Source organism: Oncorhynchus mykiss, chromosome 17 (assembly GCF_057628025.1).
Source record: "Oncorhynchus mykiss isolate SJ-2025 chromosome 17, ASM5762802v1, whole genome shotgun sequence".
In the NCBI taxonomy this organism is placed as follows: domain Eukaryota; kingdom Metazoa; phylum Chordata; class Actinopteri; order Salmoniformes; family Salmonidae; genus Oncorhynchus; species Oncorhynchus mykiss.
The window spans coordinates 61,907,147-61,931,100 of NC_143038.1; the positions used below are offsets into that span (position 1 = coordinate 61,907,147).

Consider the following 23,954-nt stretch of genomic DNA (forward strand, 5'->3'; position numbering starts at 1 on the left):
TTAAAGACAGCATAACACAATGACAATTTTACAAGGCTACTGCCTTAATGTCCTCTTACAGGGAAGAGCAATAATCATACAATTCTCTTTCAAATAAAATGATCCACATTTGCAGACATGAAGCCGCATATAATTGCTATGTTATCAGTAGCCTACATCTGGTCACAAGCATTGTTCTGTGAATTTATATTCAAGACATTGCTATACAGTAACCTACATGTATGATCTCCAGTCTGTTCCTCGACAGAAATAGGAGAATATCAAATTAGGTGTCAAATGAAAGCTAGGGTCTATATTTTTGAGAAATGAAGGCATAGATACATTTTTCAACCATTTCCATTTTAAAAGCTAGGCATAAGTAAAGGCATTGATTTCTGGACAAACCAATGGAAAATGGGTCTTAGAAAACATATACTAGAAAAAGTCTTAAAAGGTATAGGAAATTATCTAAACACAAAATTGTTTTCCTTCTGTAAATTTAAGAAATATTGTCTTGTGCCTTGTAATTCCGTAATCCAAAACCCACATACTGTGTCGTTAAAATATTTTCTAATTTCTCTCCCTCATGAGGATCGAGGATAATGAAAGTTCCCAGAAGTAACAAGTATGTATTTCTCGTGTCACTACTTATATTTTAATTGTATCTGTATCTTTAACTCTGCATTGTTGGAAAAAGACCGATAAGTAAGCATTTCATTGTTAATCTACACCTGTGGTTTACGAAGCATCTCACTAATACATCGATTTGATTTTGTTTTTGATGGTAGACCTACCAATATATTTGAGATTTTGTTTATTAATTATTAAGTGTTTGGAAATCGTAATTCCGTTACTAAATGGATAACTGCTGGAAGTAGAAAGACGCCCTCTGTTTCCTCAAACACTCAGCATTTCAAGGAAACTCATTTATCTTGCCGTCGGGGCGGTAATTCGAGCATTCTTCTGTAGGCTAGGCAATCTGCGGTTTCAGTATTATATGGACTTTTCTCAAGATCTTAAAGGGGCAATAATAATTGTATCAATCATGATACTAAGCACTGTAAGTGGCATCCTTACAGTAAGGATACTTCTCGCGATCATGGTTCAGCGTGTTGAGAACACGGTAAGTGTCCTGCGGACTTTAAGGAAAGTTGAGTTGAGCGACCAAAATAAGCGAGACAATGGTGTAATGGGGAGGGGGCGGGGTAATGCAAAACGCTACAAAAAAACGTTTACTCCAAACGGAAAATGCAAACGACAGTTTTTATAGGACAAATGCAGGTAGGTTCAGTGCTTAACAGAGGCGTGTATTCAAATAAATTGACCAAACAAAATATTAAATAATGTATCTTTCGTGTCTCTGTGTTTCATAATGTTCTTTCATTTCGCAAGAGGCTGAATGTGTCTCACAGGAGGAAGCATCCGAGCGAACGAAACAGCGCCCCCGTGTAGGCCATCTATCTGATGCTGTCTGGTCCAAACGAAACGGGTATTACATTATTGCCGCCATAGCATTGTAGGCAAGGGAAGCCAGCGAGCATTTCGCCTCCCTTAATAATACAATTATACCAAATTAGCCAATCAGCGTTAAGCTAAACTGAGCGAGCGAGCTCAACTGTGAATGGTCCTGGCACACCAAAAAAAGGTGCCCATGGAAGCCAGCTTGGATTTTGGCATCACTCCTATCATATCCCATTGAGAGGATACATCACTGACAGAAAAACGTTAATTGTTGCTTCTCGTTCTGTTGTTGTCCGCTAGCTAGCTACAATTGTCCCTTTCCTAAATTAGCCATGGATGGAGTTAGGGATTTGGACTTGTGGTTTAACTTAATTCTCTGTACTGGCCAATGATTATAATTGCGATTCTGATCCAACCATTAATTGTTGTGCCCCTGGCCTGAGAGGATGGAAGTTCAAAATGTAGCTAGATGTAGAAGGCTAATGTTAACAAGCTAATGTTGCCCTTGAATGGAAGTTAGGCTAGTGAGCAAGCATTTTAGCCAGGTAGCCTAGGACAACAAACAAATTAAAATGTACTGTATAACAGAGTGCTAGATTTTTTAAAAACCTTTATTTAACTAGGCAAGTCAGTTAAAGAACAATTTTGTATTTTCAATGACAGCCTAGGAACAGTGGGTTAACTTCCTGTTCAGGGGCAGAACGAGAGATTTGTATCTTGTCAGCTCAGGGATTTGAACTTGCAACCTTATGGTTACAAGTCCACAACACAAGCGCTAATTACTAAGTTACCCTGCCACCCCAGATGTTTGATCAACATGAAAGAGGAGGATGGCATTGGCGTTTCTCTACAAGTAGGGTGAGTCACCATGTTTTTCTACTTGCACAACATACACATACAAATCAAAACCATGGACAGCCACATCATATTTAGCTTACCTTGATTGGAGTAAATAGTTGTTGGTATCTTTCAGTTGTCACTATATTAGAATAAGAAGAGGTGATTTGATGATGTTGAAATGGTGGAGGCAGCTCCTGTTTTCTTTGCGACTTTGTTAATTGTTTTTTATTTCATTTTATATTATATTTAACTAGGCAAGTCAGTTAAGAACAAATTCTTATTGACGGCCTACCCACGCTGGGCCTATTGTGCGCTGCCCTATGGGACTTTGTTGTGATACAGCCTGGAATCAAACCAGGGTCTGTAGTGACGCCTCTAGCACTGAAATCCAGTGCCTTAGACCGCTGTGCCACTCCGGAGCCCTAAATCAATAGTTGTTCAGTGGTCAGAAAATGTCGGAAACATATACTTGTAGGTCATGTAATTAACAGTCTGTTGCTGAACAGGATCCGGTACCTCTCAGTTTTGGTTTCGTTCCTGAACCCATTTACCAGGATCCGGTATCTCTCATGGCATTAAAAATACTTTTCACAGTTTGCCATGTAAAAATTATAATAAAAGCAATCAAAGTTAGGCTAATTCAATTGGACTCCTCAGTAATTCTCCTGGCTGCTATCTAAAAAACGTAATGTGAAAACGTGCCTGATAATTGATTCTTGTTGTGCTGGCCTGGGTTTATGATTTGCGCAACATTGTAGCCTATATAGCCCATCGCGTGGCCATTGCTGTGGTAAGAGAGAAGCGCGCTTGTATCTCGCAGAGAACTAGAATGAGATTCACTTTCTACGATCTCTCCCTCTCTCTACTCTGATAGACATGAGCCTGCTACTCTCATCTCTCCAGCGTTGCACTTCATAATTTATTTCCTTATAGAATCATAGCAGAACGAAGGGGTTCTGGAGGTGCTGCAGCACGCAAGATACATTGAAATACATATTCCATAGTTATATCATTGCTGCTGTCTGTTCAGAAAGAAATTAAATACATCAGAATACCAAACCAGGAGCAGGCCTACAATTTAGCCCCAGATGGTCAATAGTTAATTTTAGGTATAGGCGTTATGGGCAGCCGCCCAAGGGGGCATCTTGCCGGGGGCGTCACGGGGAGCCCACGTAAAAAAAAATCTGAATGTCATTTTTGCGCAATCGGTTTTCTATTGCTCATTTGCACTTCACGACAATGATATCATGTCACCGTTGTTTGAATGTTAAATGACGAGACAGAGGCATTGATGCGAGTAACCAGTCTTGTTCATGACATTGCAATACATCCGGGTATCTCAAGCACACCGGTAAAAACACTGGAGTTGCAGTAATTAACATTTACCAACAGATGGCATCACTGTGCCATTTTACACCCATAACATCTTCCCTTTTATAAAATAGGACAGGAGCTGTCAATTCACTAATAAAACAAACCTAGTAATAATTTCCAACATGAACAGTTTAGTTTGTTTTTTTCTTCCTCAGGTAACAACTTAACACATTTTGATACTCTCTTTACTTTTATCTCTGTCTGTCAACAATCCCTAATGGGAAACCTACAGATTAAGTATTTTTGATTGCTGGGACTGACGCCCACAGCGTGAAAAGACAGGGGGCTTGTCTGCGAGGACTGCGTGTTCCCGCACAGGCGTGTCACCTGAATGCCTAAGGGGAGTATTGATGGGCGAGGGAGCGGCCGACCTGTGATCCCCTGGCTCTTCGCCCAGTACCTCAGTCCCCATGTGACTTGCTGGGGTTCCTTCTTTTGTCATGCGACCCCTATGACCATCAGGGTTCTGAGTAGGTGCTGGCTCAGCAATCTGAAGGTCAACCCTTTTACGATGGTACAGTGATCCATTCACTTCAACCAAGTAGGAGCGTGGTGCCACTTTCTGTACACAGGATCCGAGTCTCCAGAGGCCCGTCCGGTCCCCTGGTAGTGGCTTCATTCGCACCGTTTCACCCACCCTGAGCTCAGGTAAGTATTTTGCTGATTTGTCGTAGATGAACTTGGAGACCTGTCTTCTGTGACGTAGCTTCACCAGCACGTCTGTCACCACACATGGCTCCAGGAGAATGCTGGCTACTGGTAGAGCTGCTTTTAAGCGCCGTGCCATGAGGCGCTGGGCAGGGCTGCTATCCATGCTTTCTGTCGGGGTATTGCGCCAATGCAGCTAATTTTCGGAACTCAAATCCTGATAATTGGAGTCCATTATCTGAAATTATCTGGTTGGCCATAGCGGGCAAACTGAGCCTTGCAGCGTTTGATCGTTGTCTCTGCCCAAGAGGTCGTGGAGGAGGTCAATCTGAATAATGATAATAAGAATAAGAAGTCTGAATAATGATCGACTACCAGCAGAAAGTCTTTGCCACTGTGCTGGAAGAGATCTAGACTTACTATCTGCCAGGGGCGCATCGGTAGCTCGTGGGACATCATCGTCTCTCTCTGTTGCTCAATGGCATATTCATTGCAGATTGTGCATTTACTGACATAGTCTTGGATTTCACTCTGCATTCCTGGCCAATACAGTGTGTCACGTGCTTGTCTGTAACAGGCCTCACCTCCTATGTGACTTGAGTGCACTCGCACCAATATCTCAGGGTGCAGAGACCGGGAATAATGACTCTCTGATACTTGAATATTACTCCATTTTGAACACTGAGCTCCTCTTTGACTGGCCAATATTCTCTGACGGCTAAAGCAGTTTCTTCCCTGCAGTCGGGCCAGCCCATCAGAATCACAGACCTCAATGCCTGGAGTTGCCCGTCCCTGTCTGTGGGCTGTCTGATTTGTATAAGGTGCTGGTCCGTAACGTTGAGGTAGTCAGCCTGGTTGATGTGTTCAACATCCACTTGCTCTGTTTGTAAGCTGCACACTGCGTGTTATTCATGCATGAAGCGTGTGTGTGTGCCCGATGCAGTAGCCCTGCTGAGCGTGTCACTCACATACATCTCTGGCCCTGGCTTATACACCACCTTGAGGTTGTAGTTTTGTAGGGCCAGTAGCATGCTCTGCAGTCGTTTTGGGGCATTCAGGAGAGGCTTGCTGAATATAACAATAAGGGGCTTGTGATCTGTCTCTGCGGTAATATTGTTGCGCCCGTACAGGTAGTGGTGGAAGCGTTGGCATGCAAACACAATGCTGAGGCACTCCTTCTCTATCTGGGCATAGTTCTGCTCTGTTGGGGTGAGTGCCCTAGAGGCGAATGCCACAGGCTGGCCCTCCTGCATGAGGCAACAGCCAAGTCCATACTGGCTTGAGTCACTCTGAATCGTGACAGGTTTTGACACATTGTAGTATCCCAGTACAGGTGTCTGGGTGACCAGTTGTTTTATTTCCCTCACCGCTGCGTCATGTTTTGGGACCCAATGCCAGATGGTGTCCTTGTCCATGAGCCTCCTTAGAGGCTCACACACTTCAGAGAGCCGCGGTAGGAACTTTGCCAGGTAAGTGACGAATCTGACGAAGCGCTGCCTTCCAAGACAGCCTTCACTTTTTCAGGATCCGCCTTCAATCCAGTGGAGGACAAGATGCTCCCATGAAAGCGGACCTCTGGCACTTTAAACTGAAGATTTTTTATGTTTAGCCTTGCTTAACCTGTATGCATCTGCCCATCAGGGCCAGCAGCTTGGCGTCATGGTCACATTCTGCCTCCTCATCACTGTCTCCACTGCCCACTACGAGGATGTCATCTGCTATGGGTTCCACGCCACTGAGTCCCATCAACAGCTCATGCTGTTTCTGCTGATCCACCTCTGGAGCCACGGAGACACCAAACGGAAGCTTCAACCACCTCTTCCTGCCCCAGGGTGTCCAAAAGGTAGTCATGTAGCTGCTGGGCTCGTCAAGCTTGCACTGCAGGAAGGCATCTCTGGCGTCCATGAGCGTGAAAACTCTGGCCTTTGGGAGCTTGTAAAGACCATCCTCCAACGTGGGCATAATGTAATGTGAACGTCGCAGAGCCCGGTTGAGGTGTTTAGGATAAATGCATATTCGTAGCTTGTCTGGTTTCTTGACGACAACCATATTACTTATCCAGTCCGTAGGCTCGGTGATGGATATGATGTGGCCATCTGCTTCGTATTTATCGTAGCTGCTTTCATGGCCACTGGTACATTGTGGGGTGCACACTGGACAGGCTGGATTGCTGCGTCCAACTCAAACTTTTATTAAGTAACAAAACTTGAACAGTCTTTCACATGTTTATATTGATAAGGTACAGTACATGACCAAAAGTAGGTTGACACCTGCTCGTAGAACATCTCATGCCAAAATCATGGGCATTAAAATGGAGTGGGTCCCCCCTTTGCTGCTATAACAGCCTCTGCTTTTCTGGGAAGGCTTTCTAATAGATGTTGGAACATTGCTTCCATTCAGCAACAAGAGCATTAGTGAGGTCAGGCACTGATATTGGGTGATTAATCAAATCAAATCAAATGTATTTATATAGCCCTTCGTACATCAGCTGATATCTCAAAGTGCTGTACAGAAACCCAGCCTAAAACCCCAAACAGCAAGCAATGCAGGTGTAGAAGCACGGTGGCTAGGAAAAACTCCCTAGAAAGGCCAAAACCTAGGAAGAAACCTAGAGAGGAACCAGGCTATGTGGGGTGGCCAGTCCTCTTCTGGCTGTGCCGGGTGGAGATTATAACAGAACATGGCCAAGATGTTCAAATGTTCATAAATGACCAGCATGGTCGAATAATAATAATAATAATAATAATAATAGGGCAGAACAGTTGAAACTGGAGCAGCAGCACGGTCAGGTGGACTGGGGACAGCAAGGAGTCATCATGTCAGGTAGTCCTGGGGCATGGTCCTAGGGCTCAGGTCCTCCGAGAGAGAGAAAGAAAGAGAGAAGGAGAGAATTAGAGAACGCACACTTAGATTCACACAGGACACCGAATAGGACAGGAGAAGTACTCCAGATATAACAAACTGACCCCAGCCCCCCGACACATAAACTACTGCAGCATAAATACTGGAGTCTGAGACAGGAGGGCCTGGCTTGCAGTCAGCATTCCAATTAATCCCAAATGTGTTCGATGGAGGTTGAGGTCAGGGCAGTCAAGTTCTCACACGCCGATCTCGAAACACCATTTCTGTATGGACCTCGCTTTGTGCACAGGGGTATTTATTTATTTATTTATTTATTTAATTTACCCAGGTAGTTGACTGAGAACACATTCTCATTTACAGCAACAACCTAGGGAACAGGGGGAAAGGAGGGAGATGAATGAGCCAATTGTAAACTAGGGATTATTAGGTAACCATGATGGTTTGAGGGCCAGATTGGGAATTTTAGCCAGGACACCAGGGTTAACACTAGAGTTCGACCGATTAATCGGAATGGCCGATTAATTAGGGCCGATTTCAAGTTTTCATAACAATCGGAAATCGGTATTTTGACGATTTCCGGATAAAAAAAAAAATTATAATATTTTTTTACACCTTTATTTAATCTTTATTTAACTAGGCAAGTCAGTTAAGAACACATTCTTAGTTTCAATGACAGCCTAGGAACGTTGGGTTAACTGCCTCGTTCAGGGGCAGAAAGACAGATTTTCACCTTGTCAGCTCGGGAATCCAATCTTGCAACCTTACAGTTAACTAGTCCAACGCAATAACGACCTGCCTCTCGCTCGTTGCACTCCACAAGGAGACTGCCTGTTACGCAAATGCAGTACGCCAAGGTAAGTTGCTAGCTAGCATTAAACTTATCTTATAAAAAACAATCAATCATAATCACTAGTTAACTATACATGGTTGATGATATTACTAAATATTATTACTAGATATTATCTAGCGTTGACAATTGTAAAATAATATTGAAGACATCAAAACTATGAAATAACACATATGGAATCATGTAGTAACCGAAAAAGTGTTAAACAAGTTCTTCAAAGTAGCTACGCTTTGCCTTGACAGATTTGCACACTCTTGGCATTCTCTCAACCAGCTTCATGAGGTAGTCACCTGGAATGCATTTCAATTAACTCATGTGCCGTGTTAAGTTCATTTGTGGAATTTCTTTCCTTAAGCCAATCAGTTGTGTTGTGACATGGTAAGGGTGGTATACAGAAGACAGCCCTATTTGGTAAAAGACCATATGCAAGAACAGCTCAAATAAGCAAAGAGAAATGACAGTCCAAAATTACTTTAAGACAGTCAATGCGGAAAACTAAGAACTTTTAAAGTTTCTTCAAGTGCAGTCGCAAAAACCTTCATGCGCTATGATGAAACTGGCTCTCATGAGGACCGCCACAGGAAAGGAAGACCCAGTGTTACCTCTGCTGCAGAGGATAAGTTCATTAGAGTTAACTGCACATCAGATTGCAGCACAGAGTTCAAGTAACAGACACATCTCAACATCAACTGTTCATAGGAGACTGCGTGAATCAGGCCTTTATGGTTGAATTGCTGAAAAAAGGCCACGACTAAAGGACAGCAATAAGAAAAAGAGGCTTGCGTGGGCCAAGAAACACGAGCAATGGACATTAGACCGGGGGAAATCTGTCCTTTGGTCTGATGAGTCCAAATTTGAGATTTTTGGTTCCAACCCCCGAGACACAAAGTAGGTGAACGGATGCTCTCTGCATGTGTTTCCCATCGTGAAGCATACGAATAGGTGTGGGGGTGATTTGCCGGTGACACGATACCGATTATTGAAGGACCAAAAAAGCCAATACTGATTAATTGTCTGATTTAAATGTTATTTTTTTTTGTAATAATGACAATTACAACAATACTGAATTAACACTTATTTTAACTTAATATAATACATCAATAAAATCAATTTAGCCTCAAGTAGATAAGGAAACATGTTCAATTTGGTTTAAATAATGCAAAAACAGTGTTGGAGAAGAACGTAAAAGAGCAATATGTGCTATGTAAGAAAGCTAACGTTTCAGTTCCTTGCTCAGAACTTGAGAACATATGAAAGCTGGTGGTTCCTTTTAACATGAGTCTTCAATATTCCCAGGTAAGAAGTTTTAGGTTCTAGTTATTATAGGACTATTTCCCTCTATACCATTTGTATTTCATTAACCTTTGACTATTGGATGTTCTTATAGGCACTTTAGTATTGCCAGTGTAACAGTATAGCTTCCGTCGCTCTTCTCGCTCCTCCCTGGGCTCGAACCAGCAACACAACGACAACAGCCACCACATCGAAGCAGTTTTACCCATGCAGAGCAAGGGAAACAACCACCCCAAGGCTCAGAGGGAGTGAAGTTTGAAAAGCTATTAGCGCGCGCTAACTAGCCAGCCATTTCACTTCGGTCACACCAGCCTCATCTCCGGGGTTGATAGGTTTGAAGTCATAAACAGGGTAATGCTTGATGGATGCACAACGAAGAGCTGCTGGCAAAACGCACGAAACTGCTGTTTGAATGAATGTTTACGCTCCTGCTTCTGCCCACCACCGCTCAGTCAGATACGTAGATACTTGTATGCTTGTATGCTCAGTCAGATTATATGCAACACAGGACACGCTAGATGATATTACTTGATAGTATCTAGCGTGTCCTGTGTTGCATATAGGTCGAAAATAGTAAAAAATAAGAAAAACCCTGGAATGAGTAGGTGTCCAAACTTTTGACTGGTACACAGTGTATTTATCATGTTATTCTTAAAAATCAACAGATGTGGCATTATATTTCATATTCATGGAAAAAATACAGGCAATGACTGCTAATGTTAGCAGTAGCACTCATACACAACTTGTACAAAACGTCAGCCCAGGGCCTGAGTCTTTATACTCAGATGGTACATGTCATGGTAGGTTGTTGATATGATTTGAATCACTGTATTGTTGAGTCATGATATGAATGACAGTTGAAAGTTCAGTTGGCATTAGTCTGATTCTGGTCTTGATTGACTTTGGTTAGCAAATAATAACAAGCAATAATGTTAGTACATGAATGCATAATTAGGTTATCAAATGCTATAATTGTAAAACATTGCACTATGAATAGCATTATTAAACATATCAATAGCAATTTGCAAAAAACATATTCATGATTTAAGCTATACAAACATAGCAACAGCATAGCAAGAGCACAATACGAATGGCAAAAGTGGGATGCAATAACGTGTGGTAGGCCAAAACTAGCCCTTGATCATGACAAGGGCTGGGCAATGGCCTAACAATCTAAAAAAAGAAAACATATGGGCGATTCAATTTATACTTTTCAATTTGATTATTTTCTCAAAATAAGCATTGTATAATTTAAAGGTAAAGTACACTACATTTCAAATATTCAGCAATAATCAAAGGAATTCAGGGCCTGTGACGGGCTAAATAGAAGCCTTCCACAACCATAAGACCCACTACTAATTTTATGATTTTTTTCTAAATAGTTTAACCTGCTTTTTGCAATCATCCTGATCTGGCTTTTGAAAATGCACTTTCCAAGTTTAACTAAACTCAGAAAAAAAAGAAACGTCCCTTTTTCAGGACCCTGTCTTTCAGATATAATTTGTAAAAATCCAAATAACTTCACAGATCTTCATTGTAATAGTTTAAACACTGTTTCCCATGCTTGTTCAATGAACTATAAACAATTAATGAACATGCACCTGTGGAACGGTCGTTAAGACACTAACAGCTTACAGACGGTAGGAAATTAAGGTCACAGTTATGAAAACTTAGGACACTAAAGAGGCCTTTCTACTGACTCTGGAAAAACACCAAAAGAAAGATGGCCAGGGTCCCTGCTCATCTGCATGAACGTGCTTTAGGCCTGCTGCAAGGAGGCATAAGGACTGCAGATGTGGCCAGGGCAATAAATTGCAATGTCCGTACTGTGAGACGCCTAAGACAGCGCTACAGGGAGACAGGACGGACAGCGGATTGTCCTCGCAGTGGCAGACCACGTGTAACAACACCTGTACAGGATCGGTATAGCCGAACATCACACCTGCGGGACAGGTACAGGATGGCAACAACAACTGCCTGAGTTACACCAGGAACGCACAATCCCTCCATCAGTGCTCAGACTGTCTGCAATAGGCTGGACTGAGGGCTTGTAGGCCTGTTGTAAGGCAGGTCCTCACCAGACATCACCGGCAACAATGTCGCCTATGGGCACAAACCCACCTTCGCTGGACCAGAAAGGACTGGCCAAAAGTGCTCTTCACTGACAAGTCGTGGTTTTGTCTCACCAGGGGGGATGGTCGGATTTGTGTTTATCGTCGAAGGAATGAGTGTTACACAGAGGCCTGTACTCTGGAGCGGGATTGATTTGGAGGTGGAGGGTCCGTTATGTTCTGGGGCGGTGTGTCACAGCATCATCAGACTGAGCTTGTCATCGCAGGCAATCTCAACACTGTGCGTTACAGGGAAGACATCTTCCACCCTCATATGGTACCCTTCCTGCAGGCTCATCCTGACATGACCTTCCAGCATGACAATGCCACCAGACATACTGATCGTTCTGGGCATGATTTCCTGCAAGACATGAATGTCAGCGTTCTGCCATGGCCAGCAAAGAGCCCATATCTCAATCCTATTGAGCACGTCTGGGACCTGTTGGATCGGAGGGTAAGGGCTAGAGCCATTCCCCCTAGAAATGTTCAGGAACTTGTAGGTGCCTTGGTGGAAGAGTGGGGTAACATCTCACAGCAAGAACTGGCACATCTGGTGCAGTCCATGAGGAGGAGATGCACTGCAGTACTTAATGCAGCTGGTGGCCACACCAGATACTGACTGTTACTTTTGATTTTGAACCCACTTTGTTCAGGGACACATTATTACATTTCTGTTAGTCACACGTCTGTGGAACTTGTTCAGTTTATGGCTCAGTTGTTGAATCTTGTTATGCATTTACACACGTTAAGGTTGCTGACGATAAACACCGTTGACAGTGAGAGGACGTTTATTTTTTTGCTGAGTTTAGAACCATGTAAAATGCACATTCACTAATAATGACTAACTTCTTGTAGCAGGCATTAGGCTATAGAAAATGAACAATCTCAAGCCCAGGTGCTAGTGATGAGCCAACTCATTTTTATATTTCAAGTTTAGCCAACTAGGATCTATTTGCTAGCTAACAAGGCTTAACATTTGAATTGTTATGAACACACCCGTGTCTGTCTCCAAGGGTTTGAAAAGCATATTACCCTGTCCACTTTGTTCAGATATTGAAATCAGGTGACCTACCTTATTTCTGACAATAAGAACGAGTTGCCAATTCCTTATACAATTGTGTTACGTTTATTGCACATTTATATATAAAAAAAATACAGACTAGACAGCTAAAATAACAATCTTCAGCTAAAATAATGTCTCAATGTGTTTTGATGTACAAATGACCGATTTATGTTGGACTTGGACCAAACCTCAAATGCAAATAGTGAGTTGAAACCGCTTGTCAGAGGGGAAGATGTGATCTCTCAACTTTGTGAGAGGCAAGGGAGGGCCTTGGTGTGTGTGTGTAAACGATAGAGAAAGAGGCGAAGCGAAAGGTTTCACTCTGGCATTAATAAGCCCAATGCATTTCTAGGGGCTTATTTGGGACCTAAAGTTGTCGCATGCCTTCCCGTGTTCGGGACAACGACTCCCATTGTTTGGGGATCTAGTCATTATTTACAGATCTCTGGTGTAAATGGGGGGTGCAGACAGGACAGAAGTGCAACAGGTCATTTCAGGTTTGATGCGGTTGACTACTTCGGCACTGGCACAATGGTTGCGGCCTTAAAGCACGTGGGGACAAACTAACTGGGCCAGTAACAGGTTGAAAATGTCAGTGAAGACCTCGGCCAGCTGCCCAGCACATGCTCTGAGCACACGACCGGGGAAGCCATCAGGAACAGCAGCCTTGCATGCATTCAAACCAAGTTTATTCACCCACTGGGTCATACAGCTGCAGAGACAGCATGATTACACAATCACATATATTTATAACCTCCTACTCCTTACACATCTAGACAGCCAATACATCTCTGTTGCTAGGCAGGAACTTAATTGGTTCCTCTCACTGGTGTGGTTATGGCCCTGCCTGATGCTAGAACCTTTGTGGGTGTGGAAGTGTGTGAGATAGGACTGTAGTAAGAGGGTTGTTGTGGTGGCCCCTCTGGCCCCCCTCCCAAGGGTTTCTTTTCACGTCATCTGTTGACTTGACCTCAAGCCGAATTCCTCGCTCCTCCCTAGTTCCTCAGCTGGCCTGCCTTATCAGAGACTAACTATTACCCTTCACCTCCCTCCTTAGAAACATGGAAATGAATATGAACTTCCTGCACTTCCCCTTGTCTCACTCAGTAACTTTCCATAAACCAAGTTCCTATCCACCCTTCATTGACCCCAATATATATATTCCTTATACAAGGTAATCAATAAGTTCTAGTATGGTAACATGAATAAGTATATTTCAAGCTATTATCCAACATTCCCTCCTTTTTGAATAGTAACTCCATACTGTTCAACATTACATAAACTTTGAAATGAATACATGATTAATATTCTCAGTTGATTTGTATGTTTACACCTCAGAGACTTATGGCCTCTGACTATGTAATCTGCTTCCAGGGCATAAAGCCCTGGCCTCAAATTTATAATCACACTATGCATACTCTATGTGCCATGACCTCCGCTGTTGTACAGATAATGCCATTTCAGCTGGAGCTTTTGTCTTTCTTCTCCTCCTTCAGGTTCCTAAGAGAGTGATAGCAAAAGACTTGAAAAGAAAAATAAACACAAAATATGACAAGTATTAATAATGCGTTAAGCTATGCATAATCATAATTGGCAAACACCGAAGTTTAACATGACGATTCCCACTGTACCCAAGAAGGAAAAGATATGCTGGCGCTTGACACAATTTATTTTTTAAACTCTACAATTACAATTGTTTCTTTAACTCTACAAACAATTGTTCACAATATTAACTCCACTCTAATTGCTCGCGAGGACACCTCTTCCCTTTCGTCAATTCTGTAAAGCTATTTCAGAATAAGATGGAATAAAGTGTCTCACAATTAAAACCCCTAAGGTTTTCTGAGCTTGCGAGAAGTGTTTGGTCGTGCCAGTTTTAATTTGTTACCTTTTAGAATCCATTAGCAAAAAATGATCCACACTCAAAATTGGTTCTACCCCAGCTACCATAAAGAATGAGCCCGGTATTAATACTGGACCTATTGTAAACAGCATGGGTCGTAATTGCATAGCTTTAGATTCTGTCCCTGTTACCCCACTAAATGTACTACTTTTTCCTGTCGCAAATTTAGCCAATTTGACGACTGCACAGATGCCAAATACCCCTATGTGTTACAACCCAACTCCAGACACTTCCAGGAGTTCCTGCTGTTGTCTGCACAGCCAGTGCAGAGGGCTCAGGCTCCAATTTCCTCTATATTAAAGGGACAGTTCGAAATTTTGGCAATGAAGACCGTTATCTACTTTCCCAGAGTCGGATGAACAAGAACTGCTAGGATGCTAACTGTTCCTGCAGATTTCCAGTCATTGAGCTAAGTTTAAAGTTTTAAGAAAAAAAGCCACATTGCAACCAATGTGTTGTGATAATTGCGTTGTTTGCTCTTTAACCTGTTAACTAATTAGCTTTGCGACCGTGATATATAGGCCTTAAGGCTGAGACAATAAGACGACACAGTGGCAGAATAAATTCAACCACACCTTTTGTTTTATCATACAACTGGATTTCAAACTCTGTCCGGTGAAGTCCACAAAGCGCTGCCTCCACTTTTCCAGCGCCAATCAACGTAAGCTAAATATGACGTGGCTGTCCATGGTTCTGGTTTCTGTGTGCACGGGTGTGTGTGTGTGTGTGTTCATGTTCATGCAAGTAGAAAAACATGTTGACTCAGCCTACTTGTAGAGAAACGCCAATGTGATCCTCCTCTCTTTCATGTTGACGAAAACGGTCTATCCCTCTGTCATACAGTACACTTTTTATTTTTTGTTGTCCTAGGCTACCTGGCTAAAATGCTTGCTCACTAGCCTAACTTCCATTCATGGGCAACGTTAGCTTGTTAACATTAGCCTTCTACATCTAGCTACATATTGAACCTCCATCCTGTCAGGCCAGGGGGACAACAATTGATTAATTAATGGTTGAATCAGAATCGCTGTTATAATCATTGGCCAGTACAGAGAATTACAACCACAAGTCCAAATCTCCATCCATGACTAATTTTGGAAAGTCCAAATTTTAGCTAGCTAGCCCTTGGAGGACAACATCACAACGAGATGCAACAATTCGCTCAATGCGATTTGATTAGAGTGACGCCAAAATCCAAGCTGGCTTCCCTTGACACTTATTTTGAGTGTGCCAGGACCATTCTCAACTCAGTTTAGCTCAACGCTGATTGGCAATTTTTTTTCTACTTTTTCTATCAAGGGAGGCCAAATGCTCGCTGGCTTCCCTTGCAATCAATGCTACGGGCGGCAACAATGTCATACTCATTTGGACCAGACATCATCAGATAGATGGCTTACACATAGAGAGACAGAGGGGCGCAGTTTCCCTCGGTTCGATGCTTTCTCCTGTGAGAGATACATTCAGCCTTGCGAATTTAATGAAAATTATGAAACAGAGAGACAAAAGATAAATTGGTCCATTTCTGAGGGGGAAGCCTGGCTTCACTTGGCATCAATAAATACACGCCACTGTGCATATATCCAACGGATTGCCATGTTACTGTGTTGTTGATTATTCCTTATTCATGACTAATTGTACCTTTTTGATTGTTTCTCTCTTGTTAAAACCACATCTTTATAACTACATTTATCAAGGCACAAGGCGAGACCAAGATGCAGACACAGGAGGCAGATGGTTGGAGTCTTACAATGTTTAATAATCCAAAAGGAGTAGGCAAGAGAATAGTCGTGGACAGGCAAAACAGTCAAAACCAGATCAGAGTCCAGGAGGTACAGAGTGGCAGACAGGTTCGTGGTCAAGGCAGGCAGAATGGTCAGACAGGCAGGTACAGAGTCCAGAAACCAAAACCAGGAGGACTAGAAAAAGGAGAATAGCAAAAGGAGTACAGGAAAAACAAACACGCTGGTTGACTTGACTAAACATACAAGACAAACTGACACAGAGAGACAGGAAACACAGGGATAAATACACTGGCACAGAGAGACAGGAAACACAGGGATAAATACACTGGCACAGAGAGACAGGAAACACAGGGATAAATACACTGGCACAGAGAGACAGGAAACACAAGGATAAATAGACTGGCACAGAGAGACAGGAAACACAGGGATAAATACACTGGCACAGAGAGACAGGAAACACAGGGATAAATACACTGACACAGAGAGACAGGAAACACAGGGATAAATACTGGGGAAAATAAGCGACACCTGGAGGGGGTGGAGACAATAAAGAGGACAGGTGAAAGAACAGGGTGTGACAACATGAAGAACTATTCCCATCATTCTTCTGACTACTATTGTAATTAAAGTGTTCACAGTGAATGATCGGCTTGCATCGTCTTTTGAAGCAAAGACACAGGGACTAGGGTCGCACTCCCAGTGCATAATGTACATAGTATTCTACACATATTGTCTGTCCTGAAGGGCATCAAAGCATGAAGCACTGTCATCAGTTCAAGGGCATTTATATGAATGTGGCAGAGCTGTGGGGAACACAGTCTTTTATTTCTCTTCCCTCGTGTAACTGCTCCCCACCCTGTGAGTGACGTCTCTGTAGTCACCACCTTCCTCAATGACACGAGCCCTAGGGGAGTGCCAGACTAAAAGATAGAGGGTTTCCTCCAGTCAATAAAACCCCAGATTCACTTTCCCTGATTTGTTATGTGTTTGTTTTGGGGGGCTGCCATACGTGAAAAGGAAATGGCTGTTAAAGGCATTCTGTCCTAAAGGGAGGATGATCGTGTGAGGCCTTGGCAGTGGTATAGCTGTATTGTTCAGTCAGACCACGTAGCCAGTCCTGGCAGCTTATCAAAAGTCTCTCTCCTTTCTCCTCCTACCACTTCATGTCATATACAAGATACTGGAGACACACAGGTTTTTAAAATGTGTTTTACTGTCAGTACATTGTGTGTTTTACATGCCCTGTGTCTACTGGCAAATAATGACTAGACCACTAATGTTTCATTGTATATTCCCTCGTCTCCAACAGATATATAATAGGTCTTCTTCGGACACAATATCCAACCCTTGGGTTGTACTAGAAGTTTAAATAGAAGAAAAAGGAAAATATTGGTGGACATGTTACTCATCATTCCTCCTTCTGATCAGGTGCACTTTCATGGTCTCTTTTTCTCTACAGGTGTACACTCTGCCATACACACCAGACTCTGCTGAAACCTGTCGCAACAAAACAGCTGAATACTATAACACACTGATAAACCTGTGCTGCAGCAAGTGTGCTCCCGGTAAGTGATGACCGTCAACATGAATTAAACTGTTTCCGTACATAATATGAAAGTAAGGATTTCAGGGCTAGAAAGATGTACGGTGTACATGTACTGAGATGATTACTGTAAGTTATGCATTGTTATAAACTGTGTGGTTCGAGCCCTGACTGCTGATTGGCTGACATCCGTGGAATATCAGACAGTATGTCATGTGTATGACAAAACATGTATTTTTTTGCTCTAATTATGTTGGTAACCAGTTTATAATAGCAATAAGGCACCTCGGGGGTTGCACGTTGCGTCATGCCTAAGAATAGCCCTTAGCGGTGGTATATTGGCCATATACCACACCCCCCTCGTGTCTTACTGCTTAAATGTCATGACAGGGACACGCCTTAAGAATGAATGCAGCACTACCTCAGACACAGTGTGTGAACCATGTCCCAGTGGCCAATACAGTGGGACCTTCAATTACTTCACAAAATGCTTCAGATGTCCCAAGTGTTCAGAAGGTGGGTGGATTATATTGCAGTAAATGATTGGTCATCTTATATACAGTGTTCAGAAGGTGGGTGGATTATATTGCAGTAAATGATTGGTCATGTTATATACAGTGTTCAGAAGGTGGGTGGATTATATTGCAGTAAATGATTGGTCATGTTACAGTGCCTTCAGAAAGATTTCATTTCAACAAACATTAATGACATCGCACTTGCTCAGGCACACGTTCCCACCGTATCCATACCCAATGTTGTTTCCCATGCCTGTAAGACTCTGTCCCATATGACTTCAGAATGTTATGTTGTTTCTATCTGTAGACAGATTTTTTCATTATTTAACAAATAAAGCATTTGATTCACTAATATATCTTGATCAGATAAGTATTCAACATGTCAATACATGTTAGAATCACATTTGGGAGTGATTACAGCTGTGAGTCTTTTTTGGGTCACCCACTGGGCACAGACGCCAATTCGATGTCTTTTCCATGTTAGGTCAAATTAGTTCCATAGAAATTACGTGGAAACAACATTGATTCAATCAGTGTGTACCAGTGGGAAGTTGCTAAGAGTTCTGCACACCTGGTTTGTACAATATTTGTCCATCATTATTATTTTTAACTCTTCAAGCTCTTTCAAGTTGGTTGTTATTAATCATTGCTGGACAGCCATTTTCTAGTCATGCCATTGATTTTCAAGCTGATTTAAGTCACTCGAGTGGCTTAGTTATTAGCTAACTAAGCCACTCGAGAACATTCGAAGTAACCAATCACATCATCTGTTGGAGACAGACAGGTTGAGTGGCGAATGAAGTGAGCTCCTTGCCTCCATAAATGGAGCCACTCGCCCACCTTGCGGAAGGGACAGCTTTCACAAAGCTCTCCTCAGCACAACTAGATTTCTGGTTTCCTACTGAACCGTTCCCAAGTGAACAGTGTGATTAATTCAGGCGAACGTCGTACTTCAGCCCCTGTATTGTGGAGTAACTTCAGCTCCTGTATTGTGGAGTAACTTCAGCCCCTGTATTGTGGAGTAACTTCAGCTCCTGTATTGTGGAGTAACTTCAGTTCCTGTATTGTGGAGTAACTTCAGCTCCTGTATTGTGGAGTAACTTCAGCTCCTGTATTGTGGAGTAACTTCAGCTCATGTATTGTGGAGTAACTTCAGCTCCTGTATTGTGGAGTAACTTCAGCTCCTGTATTGTGGAGTAACTTCAGCTCCTGTATTGTGGAGTAACTTCAGCTCCTGTATTGTGGAGTAACTTCAGCCCCTGTATTGTGGAGTAACTTCAGCTCCTGTATTGTGGAGTAACTTCAGCTCCTGTATTGTGGAGTAACTTCAGCTCCTGTATTGTGGAGTAACCATCCAAAGTGTAATAATAACTTCACTGTGCTCAAAGGGATATTCAGTGTCTGCTTTTTTTTTACCCATCTACCAATAGGTACCCTTCTTTGCGAGGCATTGGAAAACCTCCCTGGTCTTTGAGTTTGAATCTGTTCTTAAAATTGACTACCTGACTGGGGGACCTTACAAATAATTGTATGTGTGGGGGTACAGATATGGGGTAGTCATTCAAAAATCATGTTAACCACTATTATTGCACACAGAGGGAGTCCATGCAACTTATTATATGACTTGTTAAGCACAAAGGGGTTGAATACTTATTTACTCAAAACATTTCACGTTTATTTTTTATTAATTTGTAAAAATGTCTGTATACTTTCTGAAGGCACTGTAACAGTGATTTAGATTTGTTGTATTTTTTTCCTTAGGATTATGTGCATGTGTGCGTGTGTGTGTGCGTGCGTGTGTGTGTGTGAGTTGATACACCTAATCTGTAATGAGCATCTTATTTGTTTATGTGAGAAGACAAAGGCCTGCAGTATGCCCAGGATTGCTCTAGCACCACCAAAACCCAGTGTATGTGCCAGACTGGGAAGTTCTGCATAATGGAACAACACCCAAACTGTAAGGAGTGTGGCAGTTATACACACTGCCAGCCTGGCCATGGTGTTGCCATAGAAGGTACTATAGCTAGACACGAGTTTGGCCTGACCGTATTTATCACAAATTCAACATGTTTCTGTCCTCATTGAAAATTATACTGAAAGTTGAAAGTTTGAATATAACGGTTCACTGTAAATGTGTTTGTGTTGGTGAATGTTTCAGGGACAACAGATTCAGATGTGAACTGTGCACCATGCCCTAATGGAACCTTCTCTGACCAGCACTCCTACACCCAGACCTGCCAGCACCACACAGAGTAAGTGACACACACACACACACACACACACACACACACACACACACACACACTAACTTTATTATGTTAACAATGACACTGTATCCTCAGCTGTGTGTCGCAGAGAAGGGGTGTACTGACTTATGGTAACACCACATCAAATGCTGTGTGTGGACCTAAGGTTAGACCACCGACCCGCCCACCGACCACAATTCCGACCTCTGGTACAGGGCATACCACGCCAAGTCTACAGAACCTGCATATAGGGGGCAAATCACCAGGTTTTGACCTTCGTATAGGTAAATATAGGCAGCTAAATACAGATGTAGGATCTTAAATTGAGAAAGTTTGCTACAGCAAGAAAATGATCCTGCAGCAAGAGGAAATGTGAATTATTATGTGGATTACAATTAATGGAAATATTTTGTAGGGGTTGATACATTTTTTGTTATGGAAAATCAAGTCTGGCATTTTAAAGTGGAAATGACAAACTTTAGAAGTCTTTTTAAACCTTGAATACATTACACGTTTGCATTTCGGGCTGTGCAGGAGAATTTTCAGCAAAAAAAAGTGATCAAATTAATATTGTACAACTGTACAGCAGTCCGTGTGTCAGAGATATGAAGTTGTTGCACCACACTCAGGATTTTTACATTTCTTTGCCTCCATCTCTCCTATGTGTGGATACCGCTGGGTTGTACCTCTGCTCCTGTGTCTATTAGTTTCAGGTGTTATCGGAGGTGTTATCGGAGGTGTTATCCTGCTGCTGATCATAGGCACAGTCATTTACAAGAAAGGTAAAGCATTAGAGACTAAGCACTTGATTTGGGTAATAACAATATAATTGACCGACTGTAAGGATAGATATGCATATACCAACATTTTAGTGTAGGTTTACTATGTTCTCTTACAGCTTTCATAGGGTCCAGGCTTGTATCTTCTATAGAAGATAGAAATGGAAATTGGGAGGCCATTAAAGTGAGTTTTTTTCTATTTGACCTAAGTAAAGCATATGTTGGAGACAAGAACATTTCAACAGCTTCAACTCAATCTTAAACATATCGCATATCTCTCTCTCTCGCTCTTTCTCTCAGTTTGATAGTGACGGACCAATGGTTCTTCAGAACAGTTCATTCATTACTAGCTATCGGGAACAGCAGCAATGTTTGATGGGAAAGGGAAACTGCAGCAATCCCAGTCAGGCAGAGAACCAGCAAGATACTAGAAGGACCTGGGTGTCAGAGTGCTCCAACAGCCTGGAGGGCCTGTCAATAGGCCCCCTTCAGTCCACTCCTCCACAGTCCAGCACCCAGCCCAGCCCTCAACCCACCAGCCCCCAGCCTACCAGTCCCTTGCCATCTAGTCCCCTAGTTAATGTCAACATCACTGTTAACTACCCTGTGACCTTAGGAAATGGGTCATGCGCCACACCTACCAGCACCCACATAGACTCATCCCAGGCTGACCCTGAGCTCCCTCTATCAAGGGAGGAGGAGGTGCATGTCAACATGCCACAGCAAGAGGGCGGAAAAGAGGCACTTACGGCAATACAGGAGAGTGGAAATTATGTTTGAGGACTGGCAGCAGATAGGACAGCACCAGACAATAGATTATGTTTTAATTATATTTTTTCACACTGGTTGTTGTCTCTGTTTTTATATGATTGCTACTACTGTTGCTGACTGAATTGGTGGAGAGAGACTGCACAGAATGACTGTTCATGTGTCTTAGGCATGGACTTGTCATAATGTGCTGTGCTGGAAAGCCTTGAGCACCTGAATAGAATGTCAATGACTGTTCAAAGAATGATTGATATGTGAGTAATGTATGTAATTACTGTGAATGTTGTAAATATACACTGAAAAAATATATAAACACAACATGCAACAAATTAAAAGGTTTTACTGAGTTACAGTTCATAGAAGGAAATCAGTCAATTGGAATAAATTAATTGGGCCTTAATCTATGGATTTTTATTGACTGGGCAGGGGCGCAGCCATGGGTGGGCTTGGGAGGGCATAGGCCCACCCACTTGGGAGCCAGGCCCAGCCAATCAGAATGAGTTTTCCCCCACAAAATGTCACACCCTGATCTGTTTCACCTGTCTTTGTGCTTGTCTCAACCCCCTCCAGGTGCCGCTCATCTTCCCCATTATCCCCAGTGTATTTATACCTGTGTTCTCTGTTTGTCTGTTGCCAGTTCGTCTTGTCAAGCCTACCAGCAAGTTTTTCCATGCTCCTGGTTTTCCTAGTCTCTGTTTTCTAGCCCTCCCGGTTCCGACCTGTTCTGCCTACCCTGACCTCGAGCCCACCTGCCTGACCATTTACCCTGCCCTGACCTCGAGCCTGCCTGTCTCCCTGTAGCTTTTGGACTCTGACCTGGTTAATGAACGTCTGCCTGTCCTCGGCCTGCCTATTGCCTGCCCCTTGTATTTTAATAAATATCAGAGACTCAAACCATCTGCCTCCTGTGTCTGCATCTGGGTCTCGCCCTGTGTCATTATATAAAAGGGCTTTATTAGAGACAGAAATAATCCTCAGTTTCATCAGCTGCCCAGGTGGCTGGTCTCAGACGATCCTGCAGGTAAAGATGCCAGATGTGGAGGTCCTGGGTTGGCGTGGTTACACGTGGTGTGTGGTTGTGAGGCCGGTTGGACGTACTGACAACTTCTCTAAAACGATATTGGAGGTGGCTTATGGTAGAGAAATGAACATTACATTCTCTGGCAACAGTTCTGTTGGACATTCTTGCAGTCAGCATGCCAATTGCTTGTTCCCTCAACTTGAGACATCTGTGGCATTGTGTTGTGTGACAAAATTGCACATTTAAGAGTGGCCTTTTATTGTCCCCAGCACAAGGTGCACCTGAGTAGTCATCTAATTTTATTTGTCACATTTGCCTAATACAACAGCAGTTGAAATGCTTCCTTAAGCCCTTAACTCAATTTTCTTAAAACTACATTGTTGGTTTAAATCCCACAATAAAATAACAATAATGAGGCTATATAGAGAGGGTACTGGTACTGAGTCAATGTGCAGGGGTTACAGGTTTGTCAAGGTAATTTGTACATGTAGGTAGGGGTAAAGTGACTGCATTGATAATACACGGCAAGTAGCAGCAGGTTAAAACAAAGGGAGGGGTCAATGAAAATAGTCCAGGTGGCCATTTGATTCATTGTTCAGCAGTCTTATGGCTTGGGGGTAGAAGCTGTTGAGGAGCCTCTTGGTCCTAGACTTGGCGCTCCGGTACTGCTTGCCGTGCGGTAGCAGAGAGAACAGTCTATAACTTGGGTGACTGGTGTCTTTGACAATATTTTGAACCTTCCTAACATGCCTATGGGGTCTGAAAGTATTTTCTCCACATTTTGTTACGTTAAAACCTTATTTTAAAATTTATTAAATAAATAAAAAATCCTCAGCAATCTACACACAATACGTCATAATGACAAAGCAATAACTTTTTTAAAAACGTTTTTGCAAATGAATAAAAAATAGAATTCAGAACTTTTTACTTGAAATTGAGCTCAGGTGCATACTGATTCC

General features: G+C 42.6%; 1 protein-coding gene across 2 annotated transcripts; it reads left to right on the plus strand.

Moving 5' to 3' along the window:
* Positions 1 to 660: 660 nt before the first annotated feature.
* On the plus strand, positions 661 to 22,868 carry LOC110494628 (uncharacterized). 2 transcript variants are annotated; one of them, XM_021569860.3, is made up of 9 exons: positions 661 to 1,102; positions 17,583 to 17,688; positions 18,057 to 18,182; positions 20,040 to 20,195; positions 20,340 to 20,433; positions 20,524 to 20,711; positions 21,135 to 21,209; positions 21,326 to 21,390; positions 21,507 to 22,868. In XM_021569860.3, exons 1-9 carry the CDS (start codon positions 977 to 979, stop codon positions 21,984 to 21,986), a joined length of 1,416 nt encoding a protein of 471 aa, XP_021425535.2. In that variant the 5' UTR covers positions 661 to 976; the 3' UTR covers positions 21,987 to 22,868. The 2 variants fall into 2 exon arrangements, with proteins under 2 accessions (XP_021425535.2, XP_021425536.2); XM_021569861.3 differs by lacking the exon at positions 661 to 1,102 and adding an exon at positions 1,105 to 2,298.
* The last annotated feature ends 1,086 nt before the right edge of the window (positions 22,869 to 23,954 follow it).

Bases quoted from the DNA above. Each gene is read 5' to 3' on its own strand.
- LOC110494628 (XM_021569860.3), top strand. From the start codon at position 977: ATGGACTTTTCTCAAGATCTTAAAGGGGCAATAATAATTGTATCAATC. The intron at 18,183-20,039 runs GTGGGTGGATTA...TTATGTGAGAAG, and splicing joins ATGTCCCAAGTGTTCAGAAG to ACAAAGGCCTGCAGTATGCC. The intron at 21,210-21,325 runs GTAAAGCATTAG...GTTCTCTTACAG, and splicing joins CACAGTCATTTACAAGAAAG to CTTTCATAGGGTCCAGGCTT.